Below are 19,088 nucleotides of genomic sequence, written 5' to 3'. Positions count from 1 at the left end.
TATATTTAACATCTACTGGTCATCCTGCCATTTAGGGGAGGGGGTGGGGGGGTAAGAGGTGAAAAATTGGAACAAGAGGTTTGGCAATTGTTAATGCTGTAAAGTTACCCATGTATATATCCTGTAAATAAAAGGCTATTAAATTAAAAAAAAAAAAAAAAAAATAATCAAGCACAACAAATTCCCTTACTGCTCATGTTCAAAAAATATTATGTCCCATTCTTCACCCAGAATCCATCACTTCTCTGTCAAGAGGTAAATAGCATACTTCATTATCAGTCCTTGATAATCATGGACATGGCCATACTTCTTATAGTTTTCAAAGTCAACTTGCCAGCGTTATTTATTGGATAAATTGTTCTCCTATTTCTACTCTTTCAGTTCACAGCTCACAGGTTGTCTCATTCAGTTGATGGAGGTTTCATGCTAGTCTCCCAATAAGAGCCTTTGCTACCTATATCTCCATTCATATTTGTCGATGACGATGCTAAAAATCCCCAGTGATGCTGAGGATACTAGAGCCCAGGGTCCAACATGGAAACATTTTCTAGGCTCCTTATGGATCCCTCTTGACATTCTATCTAATTAATGATTTATCTATCTTATGGCACTTGCTAAGAAAAGAAATAAGATTTGCTTTTGGCTAAATCAAAAATTAATAGCAGCATGGGGAATGAAATCCAAGCAGGCCCCACTTTAAGAAAACCTACAGCCATAAATCAAGGCTATTTAGGAACTTTAGAAGAGCATTTTTCACTTTACAAAAAAGAATGCCTCAGGGTTTCTTAAAGTAGCAAATTCCCTAAGTGAAATAAATGGAAATAGTGAAGAAGGTGGAGAGGAGAAAAGAGAACCTATGAATTTACACAGACATTTTCAAGAACGAAGTTATTGTTTAGAGGCAGAATGATATAATGCAATAGACTGGTTGCCCTGGAGTTAGGAAGATTCAATTCCAAATTCCGCCTCTGATATTTATAAATTATTTGAGCATTATAACCAGGGCAAATAATTTAACCCCTGTAGGCCTCAGGAAACTACATAGGACCCATCTACTAAGTCAGGGCTAGATTGTGCTCCTATATAGGGCCTTTCCTGCTAATTCCCTGCTAAATCTTTCTATAACTAAATGTGAGGCATCAATCACAGGAAATGAAGTACAGTAGAAGGATCAATGAAATCAAATTAGAGACCTATTGTCCAGTTCCGGCTTCTGCCACTTAATACTTCTGTAACCTAGGGCAGATTCTTCAACTTGTTAAATGGAGATAATACTTGTCCCATTATTTTATAAGGGCATTATAAGGATCAACCACATCCAGCTCGAATTATTGGGGATGGTGCCAGACATACAATAGTACAAATGAGACAGGCACCAGCTGAGGGCAGGTAGCCTGAGGGGATTTTTACTAATAAAGAAATCAGAGATCAAGTTTTGATTCTGAATTTGAATACAGATCAAAGAATACTGATAGCAGCAGAGGAGATGACTTCTTTTTTCCCTGGAGGGAAAGAAAACTTCTTAGTTTTTAAGTTTTTAAAACTTTTTTTAACTTAGTTTTTAAAACTTTACTGCTTCAGCCTTGAATTCTTATATTTCATTCTGTAGAAAGACAGCCAACTGAGTTCCAGAGTACCAGGAGCTCATATGCACATCAACTCTATTCCAGTGAAAAGGAGATGAACAAAAAGCAAGATGCCCCAAGGATTTTTTTTTTCAAGAAAACAATCACCAGGACCACTGAATCCAGTATTATGTTCTATATACATGCATCTGCATCTACAGTTACATCTATAGCATATTATTAGTAACTGGTGCTTATGATGATAATCATCACAAAAATGTTAAATTACATTTCATTATCTTTCTTTATTCCCATTGCTACCCTACTTAGAAAGGGCATAATTAAAACCTGCCTGGACTCTTACAGTGGGTTGCTAATAGGTATTTCTCCTCTGCTCTCATCCCAAGCTCCAGTCTATGACCAGAGTAAATACCTACATAACCCATGGTTATGCCGTGGCTCTGCTCAAAAATCTTCCTTGGCTATCTACTGATCATTAACTAAAATTTAAACTTCTCTCCCTGACACTCAGGGCCTTCTGCAAGCCGGCACCATCCTGACTTTCCATCCTTATTATACACTTCCTCATAGCACTATGTCCCCAAACTGACTGTACTATGGACTCCAAGCAAGCCCTTATCCCTGACTTTCATGTCCTTTCTTACAAAGGACACCTGGAACATCTTACCTCTCCCTCTGTGGCTGATATTAGCATCCTTGAGCAAGGTTTCTTAACCTGGGGTCTGTGAACTTTTTAAAAATATGTATTTTGGATTTACATGAATTAATGCTGAGTGAAGTAAGCAGAACTAAGAGGAACTAAGAACTACAAAATAACAAGATTATGTGATGATCAATTGGGATGGACATGGCTCCTCTCAGCAATGTGATGCAGTGATTCAAGACAATTCCATTAGACGTGGGATGGAAAATGCCAGCCACATCCCGAGAGAGAACTATGGAGACCGAATATGGATGAAAACATAGTATTTTCACCTTTTTTTGCTTCTTTGCTTTTTCTTTCTTGTGTTTTTTTTTTCCTTTTGGTCTGATTTGTCTTGTACAACATGACAAATATGGAAATATGGTTAGATTGCTTATTGTTTTGGGGAAGGAAGAAGTAAAGAAGGGAGGGGAAAAAATCTGGAACACAAATTCTTATAAAACTGAATGGTGGAAACTATGTTTATTTGGAAAGATAAAATATTACTGGGGAAAATGTGTGTCAATATAATTGGTTCCTTTGTAATCCTAAATATTTTATGCACTTAAAAATATTCTGAGAAAGGGCCCATAATCTAGGTATTTTATATATTTAAAAACATTATTCTGAGGAAGGATCCATAATCTTTCAGAGATTGTCAAAAGGATCTAAGATACAAAAAATCAGTAATCCCTAGCTATAAAAGCTAATTTAAATGTCTCCAAAAAACCTTCCCCCTCATCACTTCTAGCCAGTGATGACTTTGCTCCTAGGATCTCATGTACCTTCCTTGTTTTGCATCTCTTGAATACAGTTATCATTTATTATTGTATATTATCACTATATTGTACAATATATTGCATATTGTGTATTATTTGTGTTTGTGTCTCATCCCAATTAAGTTTCATAAATGGAGGAAGCGTTTCTAAATTTTATTATCTTCCCCAAGCACCTGGCAAAGTGTTTAGTACCACACCTGACCATTTTTGTTTGTCAAATATAATTTAGTACACTCTGATTAAGAAGGCATGTTAGAAAGACTTCCATCAAAAAATAACCCAGTAAAATACCTCATCAGGAAAGGGATGAGAAAAGGGGAAGGAAACTCCCAGAGGCAGTCGGAATAGAAGGGGGATTCTGGGCAGGCAGGCTGAAAGGCCTTTCCTATGGGAGGGAGACAAGCGAGTCAGAGACTGCCTGTGCTTAAGAAAATTCTCATCTGGGTGGGGGTCTGACTGCTCACAGATTCGGGCTCAGGTGAAAGCAGTTTCTCTAACTTAATGAATCTCAGAAACCAGACTAACAGTTGAGGCCTAACAAAATCTCCCGACCTGAGCTCATAAGCAAGAGGTGGTTAGTGATGAAATCATGGACCAGGCAAGCAAAATCAAGCCCAATCCCAGCAGGCTTAACCTTTCCAACTCCTGCGAGGGGGGGGGGGGGGGGGAGTGACAAAGAGCGTCTGGGAACACCTCTGAAAGCAGAGGGCTGAACCCTTAAACGGAGGAGGCTATCTTGCTTTATCTGAAACTCATTGATCGGGACCTGAATTACCTACACTGTATCCAAGAGACCAAGTGGGAGGAGGAGGGAGCCTTCAAACAGCTCCAATGACTGGTACCAAATCCATTCATTCAAACCCAAGCAATTTTACTCATTAAGAGCCTCGGCTCATGCTCCTGATTCTGCCTTATTTTAGACATGAATTGAACAAGCTCAAACATTTGTTTTCCCAGAGCACAGCATAAAGGAAATAACAATTTGGAGGGAGATAGGTACGTCCTGCTAAAAGCAGGCAGCCCGATGGCTGACACTGAAGGACAAGACAGAGAAATCAAAAAAAGGAGACAAATAAAAAGCTGCATAAACGTGGCCCATTTAGTACCAGAGCATTCAGCTACTTTACTCTGAGGGCAAATATTATATTGGCAACCAGTATGGAAACAGAGGCTCTATACAAATGAGAATGATGTCGAGGGAGACAGTCCTTGGAATTTCACAGAGCAGGACTTGGTTTTTCTTGCTTTTTCTTTTCTTTTCTTCTTCTTTTTTTTTTTTTTTTTTTTTTTTTTGCAGGGGCAGGTAGGGTTAAGTGACTTGTCCAGGATCACACAGCTAGGAAGTGTTAAGAGTCTGAGTCTGAATTTGAACCCAGGTCCTCCTGACTTCAGGGCTTGTGCTTTATCCACTATAATCCTTTTTTTTTTTTTTTTAAGCATTTAAAAACATTATTCTGAGAAGGGATCTATGTGCTTAAAAGACTGACTGCCAGAGGGGTCCATGACATGATAAAAGGTTAAGAATCATATATATAATCAAAATTGTCAATTGATGGAAGATGATTTTGAAGACACTTTTCTTCCTAATACATGCTTTAAATAGAATCCTACTCCAGACCTCTGTAAACTATAACCAGTGGGAGGAGACAAGCAGGGGAAGGAGTTACGGCATAAAGGATTACACGAGACTTGATACAGATAGACATATTTACTTTTATATGACTTTCCAGGTCCGTTAGTGGTACCTTCAAGATGCTCTTTGGAAGAGGGACTCTGTCTAGCTCACTGATGGAGGCTTTTCCAATCTTCACTAGTGTTCTCACATGGTATACATGTAGTACACACATACTAACTGCCTAGGTGGCCCTGGGCAAATTATTTAAGATCACAGATGCTGGAAGGGAATGGAAAAACTGAGGCCCATAAAGATAAAATAATTTGACTAAGGTCATACAAGTAGGAAGTGTGGTAAACAATGGGAACTGAACTGAGGTCCCTTCAACTCCAAATCCCCTATGTTTCCACTGTACCAGGAAGAATGTTAAAGAGTTGCTACATCTGCAAAATGAAGGAACTGAATGACAAAGATGAAGAATATTATGAAAGGCTTATTATATGAATTGCTGCAGAATAGAAAAAGCAAAAGACTATTTATATTTTGTACTATATCAGGATTTCTTGAACTTGTTCCACTTATGACCTCTTTTTGCCTGAGAAATTTTTACACAACCCCAAGTATACAGATATATAAAATAGGTATATGAATCAAATATTTACTGATAATAAATCATAATTTTTCAACCCCCACAGTCACACGACCCCATATGAAATCATGACCCACAGTTTAAGAAGTTTTGCATTATATGAAGAATAGAAACAAAGTCCCAATAAGTACACCGAAAAATATTCATAAGCAGACACATAGAAACAAACAGGATTTCATTATGATCTTGTTAAATTAGACTGGAACATTTTGAAAAATGACCTGTAAGTAACACAAATCTAGATATTCAGAAACAACCTCTTTTTTCCTTTGTTCATTTGTGCATTACGGTGTTTGCTGACAGCCCTAAAGATCTCACAGGACTCTATGGAGTCTTCACAGCTCCCCAAAACAGGCAGGGAACAGTAAGGTCTAGAGAAGCATCAGGAATGACCTCCTTGGGCGACATCTCCAAGCACCCAATTCTCAGAAGAATCTGATTCAGTGCCAGTTCTCTTCCCTTACTGTAATTCTAATTCTGTGTAACTGTGTTATGGATAGTCTGGTCTGTCGGTGAGGAAGCAGGGGTGAGGAATCCCAAGGATAGCAAGCTTTAGCCATCACACAGCATAATATTCTCCACTAGAAACTATCACAACAGATCACCTGAACTAGGGATGCTTAACCTGAGAAGAAAAAGGCATGGGGGTAGAGGGAGCAGGACGGCCACTGGATTCAACTCCTTCTAGAGTCCTGAGTCCATGCAGCTCCAGGAAGCAAGAATAAAACCACCAGGGAACAATGACTGGGAGCCACCTGTCTGGTCAATACAGAAATCACTTCTTACGCCAAACCAACAGGCATTTAATGTGTCTACTATGGGCCTGGCTGGGAATACAAAAAAATAGGCAAATCTAATGGAGTGGACTATGTACAAATGACTATGTACAAATGAGCTACATACAAGTTAAATGAGCAATGATCAAAAGAGGAGCCCTAAGACAGAAGATGACCAGGAAAGGCTTATTGTGAAAGGCTGGACTGTAGCTGAGATCTGAGGACTCCAAGAAGGCCAAAAGGTACAGGAGACAAAACAATGGAAACATGGAGGGGATGATAGGAAAGTAGCTACTGAATTACACAGTAACTGTGTGAGCAGGGAGCAAGAGACGCCTGACTGGCTCTCAGGAATTCAGCCAAGAATTCCTCCTGCCATGGTCCTAACCGGCCTTTCTGAGGATCCCTCCAACCTGGGATTCTCTGCTTCAGGGAAAAACTCTTGGCCTGTTCTTAGTCCCAGATCCAAGGAAAGCCAAATAATGGACCCAGCAGTACCACTGGGTTACCCAGAGCTTCTGGCTTCCAAGGCCTTGTTTTGAATCTTCATTGAATACCCTGTCAATATACACAGTGTGCCTCTGGCCATGATCATGCCTTGTCATGCTGGGTATTTATTTACTCCAGCAGTTTAAGGTTCTGAGGAAAGAGGGTGGGAGGAGAGGAACAAGGCAGCTCCTAACACAGAACCTGGACGTGCTCAGGAGACAGACTACCAGCAAGCAGGGATCTACTCCCTGTCTTTAAAAGCTTTGGGTTTGTTTGTTTTGTTTTTAAAGACAGATGCGGGGAGAGGTGTGTCAGCCAGTCAAGTTCAAGCAGCAACACAGAACTTCTCCCCTCTGCCACCATTCCCTGTGTCTTCCTTCATTCCTGGCAGCTTCTGACTAACAGATGGATGCTATAAAGCGACTCTGAGAGCTTTTATAAGTGGGCAAGTATATGTTCCCATAAATCTGTGAAAATAAGGAAAAGGTTGTTTCCAGGAGATGATGCAAATTTTCATCTGCTCCCCCTCCAAGCAGCAATGGCTTTCTATAGCCTGTGTTCCACTTTCCCCAGTCAAGAAACACCTCCAGACTCACTCCTCCAATCTATCTTCAGCAAGGCAGAATGTAATACAAAGGACCCTGACCTTGGAATCACAAGACCCATGTTTAAGACCCTTTTTCTGACATTGACTAGCTATCTCTTTGGGCAAATCCTATTACCTCAGAACGTCCATTTGCTTATTTCTAAAAGGAAGTATTAATAGTTTACACGTATCTAGAAATAAAAATAGTTAATATCCTAGTAATAGTACTTTAAAGTTTGCAAAGTACAAATTTTAAAAACTAAAAGGATTAAACTTTACATAGTACAATAGAATTTACAAAGTACTTTACATATATTCTATCACTTGATGCTCACTGTAACCTGGCAATTTAAGTATAGGAGATGAAGGTCAGAAAAAGCAGAATTTGAAAATAAGTCTCTATAGACTCTAAACCCAGAGTACCTTCTATCATGTCACAATCTCATTTTATGCTCAAATTATCCCTGTTGAGCCTCACAACACCTGGGAGGTAAGTACTATAGACAGTATCCATCTTTAAAGATAAGAAAATGGGCAACCTGTGGTGGTTTGGCCATCATCACCATCACACAGTCAGTAAGTGCAAAATGAGCAATCTCTGCTCTGGAGTCAGAAAACATAATAGCTAGAATGGGCTTTAAGGGTGACATGGTCCAACTCCCCCATCTTACTTTTTAGCACAGGGTCACACAGCTAGTGAGAAAACGAGAAGCTAGAAGCTGGGTCTCCTACTTTTCTACCTGATGTTCTTTTCACTAAAAATACACATCTTAGATTCATAAACACTCTCTCTGCAACTCAAGTGCATCACATATTTCCTTGTTAAAATTGGTTCTTTTTAAAGCAAGACAAGCCTGTTCTATATAGCCTTTAAAGTTGCCCTGTATACTATAAGTACTAAATAAATGCCTTTTTTTTTTCTCAATGAGCAAATGCACCCATGAATATCTAGAAAGGGGAATATATCACTCTAGAAACAAGATTACCACTAGCTCTTTCACTGAAGCAAATCAAATAACAACCACCTAAGAAATTATTCTGTTTTGATATGGAATATTATTTAATAACTAAAGAAGAAAAAACTTCTTGTTCAATCATTTTTCAGGCCCATCCAACTCTTCATGACCCTATTTGAGCTTTTTTGGGCAAAGACATTTAGTAGTTTGCCATTTCCTCTTCAGTTTATTTTATAAATGAGCAAACTGAGGCAAACAAGTGACTTTCCCAGGTGGTAAGTGTTTGAAGTTATATCTTAACTAATGAAGATAAGGCTTCTTGACTCCAGGCCCAGCACATCCACTGCATCACCTCGCTTCCCCTAAGGGAAAAAAAATTACTATAAGTGTATTAATTTGAGAGTAGTAAGAAAGAGCCTTGGATTTTCTATTAACAAGAAAGGAATATATATAAACTTTTGATATTTTCTCTGAGAAGATGAAAATTTCACTAACTTCAGTGAAAGTGAAAGGGATATAGTAGGGTATCATTATCAATGGAGTGAAAAACATGGGGGTATAAGAGGAATAACTTTGAAAACTATGACTCACAAATTAAGAGCTAGACAAAGCATCAGAAATGATGTAGGCCATGACCCATACTTTACACCTGAGAACACTGAGGGGTTCAACGCCGAGTAGGAGGATTGCCCACAATCACAGAATTATTAAGTAGTAAAACTAGGACTGACTGAATCTAACCATCTGACTTATGGAAAAGAAATGTCTTTGTATTATAGAGTCGCTATAAAAATAGGAGTTTTATGGGAGTTGAGTGATAATATTTATAAGCCCTTTAAAACTTTCACACTTCTTTTTCTATGCTATCCCAGCTAAGCCTCACAGTAATGCTATTAGCTGTTATCCCCACCCTGCATACTCATCAAATTCCCAAAAAGTTAGCAAGAATTTTAAACTTGGGTCTTGCTCTGTGTGTTATTTTTAAAGAATTTACTATAAATAAAGTGAGTTCTCTCTGAATTGGAACATTGAGGTTAAAACAGAAAGAATCCTGAGTAAATGATTCTCATTTTCCATTGATGCTAATAGACACGCCCCTATTTAATATAAATTTAACATTTAATATAATGTAAATCTAAGGAGAACTGAGATTCATAACCTGCCTTCCCCGCCCCCAACACCACCTTTCCAGCTTTCCTACATCCCTACACATTGGGTGACTCAATGTCCCTGACTTCCTTGCTCTTCTACAAACAAGTTACTCCATATCCCCACTCTGGGCATTTTCTCTGGCTATCCCTCATGCCACATCTCCACCTCCTGGCCTCTTTTGCTTCTTCCACCAATATAAGAATATATATTCTTACATGGCCCCCTTTCCTTCCAGTGCCTTCTCTCTGTTGATTATTTCCAAATTATCCTGTATACAGCTTATTTGTTCATGTTGTCTCCCCCTTCAGCTCTTTGAGGGCAGGAAATCTTTTTTGACTTTCTTTGTATCTCCAGCATTTAGTAGGATTCCTGGCACATAGTAGGTGCTTAATAAATATTACTGATTGGCTACACTTGTTTAGGAAGAACAACTACAGAGGAAGATTCGACTTGAATCTTTATTTTTTTTATTATAGCTTTTTATTTACAAGTTATATGCATGAGTAATTTTACAGCATTGACAATTGGCAAAACTTTTGTTCCAATTTTTCCAATTTGTTCTAATCCTTACCCCTACCCTCTACCCCAGATGGCAGGTTGACCAATACATGTTAAATATGTTAAAGTATAAATTAAATACAATATAAGTATACATTCGACTCGAATCTTTATATCAGGGGAGAAAAAAAACAGGAAACTTCCTAACAATCAGGACTCTCTAAAAGTGGAATGTCACCACCCTACTTGAGACCTTCATCACTTCTCATTAGGACTCCAGTAATAGCTTTGTAATTGATCATTCATCCAGCTGCCAAAGTGATTTTTCTAATGTGCTGAATTGATAATGTCGCTCTCCTGCTTTATGAACTCCAGTGGCTCCCTACTATCTCTGTAATCTAATATAAAATGCTTTCACTGGAACTTACTGCTCTTTGTAGCCCCTCCCTCCTACCAGTCCATCCTCCTTATACATCCTCCACTCCATGCACTCTATGATCAGCCACCTTATGCTAACAGATGCTCTTCTCCTGACTTCCAGTCTCCGCACTGGCCACGATTTTGGCATCCTCCCGTCCCAGCCCAGGAGTCCTTCCTCACCTTCCAAGATCTTATCCCTTCCCTCTTATACAGTTTCCATCTTGTCTCCTCATTAGGTGAGCCCCTTGAGGGCATCCTCAGAACTACACACAGAGGCTGGCACATAGTAGGTGCTTATCGAATATGCATTAACTGAGTGGAATGGGCTGCTTTGTCTGACTTTTAAGCAAAAGCTAAATGACTCCATTGTTGGACATATTAATGAAGGATTTTTTGTTTAAATATGAGTTAGGATTGTAATGATGTAGCAAATAAAAGGGTAGCGAGTGGTGCCATGGGTAGAATGTCCGTCCTGGAGTCAGGAGGACCTGAGTTCAAATCTGGGCTCTATGACCCTGAACAAGTCATTTAACTCTGTAAAATAAGCTGGAGGAAAAAAAAGGCGAACCATTCTAGTATCTTTGCCAAGAAAATCCCAAATGGGGTCAAAAAGAGTCATACAAACAATGATAAAGACTTGAATAAAAATTTGTTTTTAAATAAATACTTACATATAAGCATAAATGAGGGAATGAATGAATGAATATGGGTCACAACTGGATGACTTCTTTTGAAAATTTGCTATTCTGTGAAGTAAGTGGGTTCACACACAAGAATGAAGGGAACTTGTCAAAGATGCTAGTCTCAGCATCAAGGTGAGAAAAAAAAGAAAGAGAATACTTACTAGTTTCTGGGGCTTTCTCTTCTGGTCTGCCAAATAAAAATTCATACTTGGCCTTGGCAACACTTTTGGAATGAGCTGATCCGTTGTTAACCCAAACAAATGTCTCTGCCTGCAAAATGAGAATAAAACAGAGATAAAACTTCTATTGTTTAAAAATCCATCATTCTCCAAGAAATCATACACCATATTTAAGGAAACCACTCCCTAGCAAGAACATGTTTAAGGTCCTGATTATGTTGCTAAGTATATTAATGATAACATAAGTGGCTCTGGGCAGTCCCTGTGGCTTCTGAATGTTCAGGCACGCCCCTCAATGAAACTGGGCACTAAAACAGGCATCCCTGATGTTCCATATTATGAGCCACGAGTGAGAATCATTTCCTTCAATCCTTTGGATACAGTTCATCTTCCACACAGCTCCTTAAAGCACAGATCTAGGTCACATCCTTTCTCAATAAGCTCCATGGATTCCCTATTACTTCTAGGAGAAATATGCATTCTTCTTTGGCATTTAAAAACCATTGCAATTTAACCTTTTCTGATTTATTTTTATCTTAGTTCCTTCCACATATTTCATGTAAGGGCCACCCACACCAACTTTTTTTTTTTTAAATATATATATATATTTAAACCTGTGTGCATTACTCAGGTTACCTCAATGCCTGGAATATACTTCTTTTTCATCCTTGCCCATTAAAGTTCCTAACTCCCATCAGGTCTCAGTTCAAATCGCATCTACATGAAGCCTTTCATGATTCTCACACACCCCTCTTCAAGTTTGCTTTCGCCTTAAAATATCCTGTATCTATCTTTTATATAGCTATATGTGTAAATACCTAATTACATATATATATATATAAATGCCTACATTACACACAATGTGTAGATACATATATACCTACATTACAAACTCTTAGAATATAATTCTTTGTATTTCTATTCTAATACCTAGCATTGTAGACTCCTAAGAAATGCTTAATAATCGTTACCATGCCATTGAACTACTTTCAATCAGTCAACAAGCGTTTTTTTAGTTTTCAACGTATTTTGATTACCATTTTTCACTTTCTCTAGCTCCTCTCCATCTTCCCCAAAACGGCAAATAATCTGATACAAGGTATCCATGTACAGTCATTTTAATTATTATAAACTAGAATTAAAATTTTAAAAATTTCATTCTATTTTAATCATGTTGCAAAAGAAAAATCAGAACAAAAGGGAAAAACCATGTGGATACCATTTTCCATCATGCGTATTTTGGAGTTGTCTTAGATCAATGTATTGTTGAAATGAACTAAGTCTATCAAAGTTGATCACACACTGTTACTTCAACAAGCATTTTTAAAGAGACTACTATGTGCAAGCACTGTGGTAAGTGCTAATGACAAAAAAAGGTAAAAGACAAAGAATTTTTCAAAGAATTACAGTTTAATGGGAAAGGCAATATGCAAATAACTATGTATAAATAAGCTTCACACAGGATAAACTAGGAATAATATCAGAAGAAAAGCACGATTAAGGAAGACTGGGAAAGGCTTCATTTCTTTGCTGGATCTCAAAGATGAGAGAGATATATTGGAAGACTGAAAATGTGCCAATATTTTAGGTTGAATGAACCACTGATTTTCACAATGAAAAGGAATTCCAGAAAGCAAGTACAAAACATTCTCAAATGGATGGTTTGTAAATAGTGAAAAAAGAACAAGGTCATCTTTACAAGCCAGTGCAAGTTCACTAAATAAAAGTCATGTTATTGATTAAACTAATTTCCTTTCCTCCCCCCCCTCCCCAAAGAGTTACTAGACTGGTGAATCAGGAAATAACATATACAAAACACATCTGGATTTCAGAAGGACCTTTGGCAAAGTTGGCCACAATATCCTTACAGACTACAATAGAGGTAGGTGAGCGGGGATGGGATTTCAGCAAAGAAATGTGATTTCAGAGTTGGTCCAATAACCTATTGAAAAAATGCTAATTAATTGCTGTCACCCAGAAAGGTTTCTAATAGAGATAGATGCAGTTCTTTCTTAAGCTCTGTCCTATTAGCATTTGTTTGTTTGTTTCCTTATTTTAAACTGGGAACTTGGATGAAGATACAGGAGGTCATCAAATAAGCTGATGACATCAAGCTAATTTGAGGGTGAAAAAAAATCTGGATACGGGGTTTTTAGCATTTTATTGAGTCATGGAACACTTTGGCAGACTGAGGAAACCTACATATCCCTCCTCACCATGTTTTAAATGTATAACGTAAAATACAGAAGAATCCAAAGATAATGAAATACGGCTTTTTTTTTCTTAATGTTCATTGAGAATTTAAGGGAGTTGTTGTTCAGTCAGTTTTCAGTCATGTCTAACCTTTCATGATCCCATTTGGGGTTTTCTTGGCAGAGATAAAATAGAGTGGCTTGCCATTTCCTTCTCCAGCTCATCTTATAGACAAGGAAACTGACAAATAGAATTAAGTGACTTGTCCAGGATCACTAACTTAGGGCCAGATTTTTAAACTCAGAGAGATAAATCTTCCTAACTTCAGGCCCAGCAGTATATCTGCTGTACCACCCAAGACCTCTGAATTAGATGGACTGGGAAAAAATGGAACATATCTAATAAGAATACATTTAATAGAAGTAACTGAAAAATCCTGCACTTAACAGTTAAAAAAAAAATCAATTATACAAGTATATAATGAAAAATTTTATTTCGATAGTAATTCATGTAAAAAAAATCTGTGCATATTATTTGAACATATACATAGTTCCATATGAAACATCAGGATGATATGGATGCCAAAAAGAAAGTAATTCAATATCAGGATAAATTAGTAATAGCTCATATTAACATATTCTTTTGAATTTTACTGAGGGCTTGTTTTACCACAACCAGATAAAGTAGACTATGTAGATATGATTATTCATATTTTACATATGAGGAAACTAAGACTCAGTCCTGTGATATGGTTACAGTGAAAAATACAGTGGATTTAAAATTACAGAACCTAAGTTCAAACCCTGCCTTTAGCACTTAATACCTACCTGAACCTCAGTCACAACCTAATTAGACCTCAGCTTTGTCATATATAAAATGAGGGAACTGAGACAGCCCCTAAGTCTATGATCCTATTTTTGCTGCTTTATCTGTGGAACTATTATCAACAATCACGTACAACCTGTGACCAACTGAATAGGGCTAGCTTATAACCACAGGATGACTAGAATGACTCATGATGTGATTTACATTCTAAGGAGTCATAACAAAGATAATTAACCAATATTAACCAACTTACACACACCTTCCTATGTTTTAGTACACATTCATTATGGGGAGCATGATTTTTTTTAAAATCCCTAAATCAAGGAGCATTTAAAAAGAAAGTAACACAAAAAGAAACCAAGACTCCTACAGAGCCTGCAATTTGGTTTTCACCAAATATCTATAACAGTCACAATCAAAGTAACTTTTTAAAAAAAGATCTCTGACTTTTAACCTAATAAATTAAAATGAGCTTTATCCATATTAGCCACCCTTGGAGCTCCTAGACCTACTAGTACCCATTTTCTTTTATGCCAGCACAGAAGGAATTTTTAGCTTTACTTACCGATCTTTAAACAAGTAGGGAAAGGGGAGAGATGGTTTGTAATAGGAATTGAGGGAAAACCAATTTATTCCCCAGTAGAATGTAAACTTCTTGAGGGCAGGGATAGCTCATTATTTGTATGTTTTTGTTTAAAATTTTCCCCACGATACATGTATTTAATAAATGCTTGTTTAATTGAATTATTCGGATTATTTCTTTAATGTCACTACCTGAAATATTTCTCTTTCAGGATAATTGGTAGATTTGACTTAATTCATTAAATCCACAATTAAAAATCTTAAGCAACTGTTCTAGTTGCTAGAATACAAAAGAGAAAAGGAAGGAGAGGAAAGGATAAAAGAGAACTGAGAAAAGGGATAAGGAAAGGGGAAGGGGGAAGGAGGGAAAAGAAGAGAAGGAAAAAGGGGGAAGGGGAAAGTCATTCCTTAGTCTAACAGGATAAAACAAAAACTCAGTCAACTTTAATACAAGCCACAACGTAAGTACTGAAGGAAGGTCAAATAGTAGTCAGAACACAACAATGAGAGAACATGAGTAATCAAGGGTAACACAGCAGCTGGGTGGCTGGAGTAGCACCTGAGCTGGGCTCTGAAAAATGGGGGGTCAACAAGTAGAGGAGAGGAGCAGACAGTGTGGGCAGCGAAAGACTGGTGGGCCTGAAGTCAAGAAATCACCTGGATTTGAATCCCATCTCTGAATCTTCCAGAGGTGTGATTTTTGGACAACTCAAAGTTCTTTCAGTATTGTCTTTTCATCTATAATGATGATAGGAAAAAAAATAAGGAAGGAAAGAAGGAAGGAAGGAGGGAAGGAAAGAAGAAAGGAAGGAGGGAATAAGGGAAAAAAGAAGGAAGGAGGGAAGGAAAGAAAGAAAGAAGGAAGAAAGGAAGGAAGGAAGGAGAAGGAGGAAGGAAGGAGAGGGAGGAAGGAGGGGAAGAAGGAGGGAAGGAGGGAAGGAGGGAAAGAGGGAAGAAGAAAGGAAGGAAGGAAGGAAGGAGAGGAAGGGAAGAAGGGAGAAAAGGAAGAAGAAGGGAGTGAAAGAAGGAGAGAGAAGGAAACAAGAATTTATTAAGCACTTACTACATGCCAGGCACTGTGCTAAGTACTTTACAAATATCTCACTTGCTCCTCACAACAGGTCTATGGGAGATGTACTATTATCCCCATTTTACAGTTGTGGAAATTGAAACAGAAGGAGGTTAAGTGACTTGAACTAAATAAATTTTAAAAAACCAAACCAATAGAATATGTGTCCCCATTTCTACCTGAGTTTTTCATCACAAGTATAAATGGAAGTCAATCTCAGAGGGAAAGTACATTCAACACACTCAAAGATGAGAAATGAGCTAGAGCCATGGGATTTATTTCAGATTTGTTAAATCCACAATAATTAAAACAACTAAATCAAGTAATGTCATCCAGCATTTCTTGAAATGGGACTTTACCAAGATACAAATTTAGATAGATTTGGGGAGGAGACAAGCATAGATATATCTAGGTAGATCTAGAGACACAGAGAAATGGACAGACAGATCTGTAAAATAAACAGATTGTAAAATAAACTAATATGATTTCCAAAATCCCTTCCAGCTCTAAAGATCAGATCCCATAAAGTTCATTGTTAGCAAAATAAACACTGTCACCTGATGGCCAAGGAACCTTAATTTATCAGGATAAAGAAGTCCATCCTATTCACCATAGTGCTGGGTAACAATAACAATTAGGAAAAAATTTTAACATAATGAGCTGGACTTTGAGCCTAGGACAAAGAAAAATAAATGTAGCCAACCCAGAAATTTAAAACCATATTTTAGGTAAAACATGGAGCTAAAAGCTCCATTTTTAAGTAGGCAGGGGAGAGGGGCAGGACAAGAAGTAATTTACTCTTATTTCAAATCACCAGGAAACACAAAAAGATGAACAGTGTCTGAGACCTTGTAACTTATCCTGAGATGGACATTCTAAAGTGCTTTGGTCACAAAGTACTATAAAAACTGAGGGCTATGGCAGTCCTACTTCACAAGCCACACTGGGACAATATTTGATCCCCCCTCTGGCATTCCAATCTTGATCTAATTCAAGACTATCTACTTCTTCACAGGCTCATACAGGCCAACCTTAGCTCAAATGGAGAGAAGTACCCCCCAAAACAAAAAGGAACAAGGAACAAGTTAAGTGACTAGCACATACTAGGTACTTAATACTGACTAGCACTTAGTAGGTACTTAATACTGGCTTGCTGAATTATCTGCCTTCTATGAGTTTATAAAGCTCATGATCTCATCTGATCTTCAAAAAACTCTAGTAGACAGATAGAGATGCTGTTATTTCTGTTAACAGATTAGGAAACTGAGGCAGAGAGGAATTTTTTTTTTAATTAAATGTAATACACCTCTAAAATTCAGGGATGCCCTGAGTTTGAAGGTCTACTACCTAGTTCTTTTGGAATCTCCTGATTCCAAGTCCAGAGCTCTTTCAGGGAATCAGATAATTCACTTATGTCTTACTTCTCTTCCACATATGAACATGGATAACTTGTCCAGATCTGGGGATTGAATTGGGATGGAAATCTGGTTTATCAAACTCCTGTAGTCACATAGACAGCAGCCTCTTTCTCCTAATTTAAGAGAGTTGAACGGGAAAGAGATCAGGTAATTTGCCCATGATCGTACAATGCTTTGAGATCAAATCCTCCTCATTCCCAGGCCAGCCCTGGGTAAGCCACAAAGATTTATAATAAGACATGGTCCCTTTGTCCATCAACCTTTTAAAGGAAGGACAGAATGTAAAACTTAACAGATTGCTGAAATGCTAGCAAATTGGCCTTTGAGCCAAGGGCATAAGAGGACAAATACATCTAATGTAGAAAGTTAAAACCATAATTTAGGTAATTCATGATGCTAAAAGCCTCTTTTTGAAAGAGGTTTTAATTTCCTACCTCCTTGCTGCTCTAAAAATAAATTAATAAAAAGAAGTGATCCAGTATGGTATAGGAAAAGTAGCCTTAGTCTTAGAGTCCAAGCATGAGGATTCAAATACTGAGTCTGCCACTTAATTATATGTATGATTGGACAAGTCACCTAATGTCTCTCGTCTTTAGTTCCTTTATCTTTAAAATATTGACTGGTAGGGAAGAGGAGAATATAGAATTTGAAACTCAAACTTTGAAAAAAATTTAAAATTGTGTTAACATGTAATTGGGGAAAATAAAATATTATTTAAAATAAGGATAATACTGAAACAAATGAATTTTAAGTCTCTGTAAGTCCCTCTTAAAGTCTCTTATCCTATAATTCGGCAGAAATGTGAGATAATTAAGCACCTACAATGTGCAAGATACTAGATACTAGACAAAAAGGGGGGGGAGGGGGAATCAATTCTCCACCTTCCAAGACCTTATATTACTTCCCCAGGGGGTAAGAAATTTTGGTTCATGGGAATTCAGAGTGATGTAGGCTCAAATGAAATCCTGCTAATTCCACATAATTGACGGGTGACCAATCTGTGAAAAATCTCAACCATAGAAAAAAAAAAGTTTTAAGAAATTCTTATATTATGCTCAAGCATAAAAGAATACTTTATGCAAGAAGCACATGACCAAACACGTTTAATTTCCTCATGACCCATGCGGTATAGCTTTCTTTGTTCCTCCGGAACACCACTTTTTACTCACCCTAGCAATTAAGAAACTTCCACTGAAAGTTAAGCATTACCTGACACTTGGGCCTATCTGAGAGGAGGAGGCCCAACCCTAACCTGTTAGGCGAGTCCCTCCGCTTAATTAGGCCTCAGTTTCCTAATTTGTCAAATGAAAGAGTTGGAGTAGGTCACAGAGTTTAATTAATGAAAACAATCCACTTCTCGCGTCAGAAGGACCAGAATATAAGAATATCTCAAAGGAGCAAGCCGCAGCAACTGACACACGCTAGAGAGAGCAGGGTGCAACATTTTTACCGCAAAGTAAAAATAGGATATAATTTGTAATTATTTGTATTTAAATTGTAGAAGAAATTATAATAAATTATAATAAAAAATTTTAATGTTTAATTTTAAAAAATGCTTACATCATCTAATTTATATTTTAATATATTTAACATCTAGTGGTCATCCTGCCATCTGGAGGAGGGGGGGAGGGGGGTAAGAGGTGAAAAATTGGAACAAGAGGTTTGGCAATTGTCAATGCTGTGAAGTTACCCATGTATATATCCTGTAAATAAAAGGCTATTTAATTAAAAAAAAAAAAAAAAAAAGAAAGGAAAAAATGCTTCTACACCATTCAGCAGAACGGATGTGCCTGGCTCTTCCGTAAGATGAGCGAGGCGGAACAAGGAGCACGTTCTCGTCTCACAAACAAGGAAGCAGAAGCACGGGCAGCGCCGATGTGGGGAGCGGAGGCTGGGGTCCAAAGATCACGCCATGAGACCCCATTTTCAGACCCCCAGAGTAGCCCCCCCC

At 37.8% G+C, this 19,088-nt stretch overlaps 1 protein-coding gene across 4 annotated transcripts in view; it reads right to left on the bottom strand.

The window, feature by feature from the left end:
* The window catches only part of PSD3 (pleckstrin and Sec7 domain containing 3), a 580,732-nt gene that overhangs the window by 408,914 nt on the left and 152,730 nt on the right, over positions 1-19,088 (bottom strand). For all 4 annotated transcript variants that reach the window (XM_031950819.1, XM_031950820.1, XM_031950822.1 and 1 more), the window contains exon 2: positions 11,033-11,141. In XM_031950819.1, the coding sequence (XP_031806679.1) occupies positions 11,033-11,141 (109 nt within the window). The remainder of the gene's footprint in view (positions 1-11,032; positions 11,142-19,088) is intronic.

This window comes from Sarcophilus harrisii, chromosome 2 (assembly GCF_902635505.1).
Source record: "Sarcophilus harrisii chromosome 2, mSarHar1.11, whole genome shotgun sequence".
In the NCBI taxonomy this organism is placed as follows: Eukaryota; Metazoa; Chordata; class Mammalia; order Dasyuromorphia; family Dasyuridae; genus Sarcophilus; species Sarcophilus harrisii.
The sequence above is the reverse complement of the archived record's forward strand: the minus strand, read 5'-3'. Positions and strand labels throughout refer to the sequence as shown.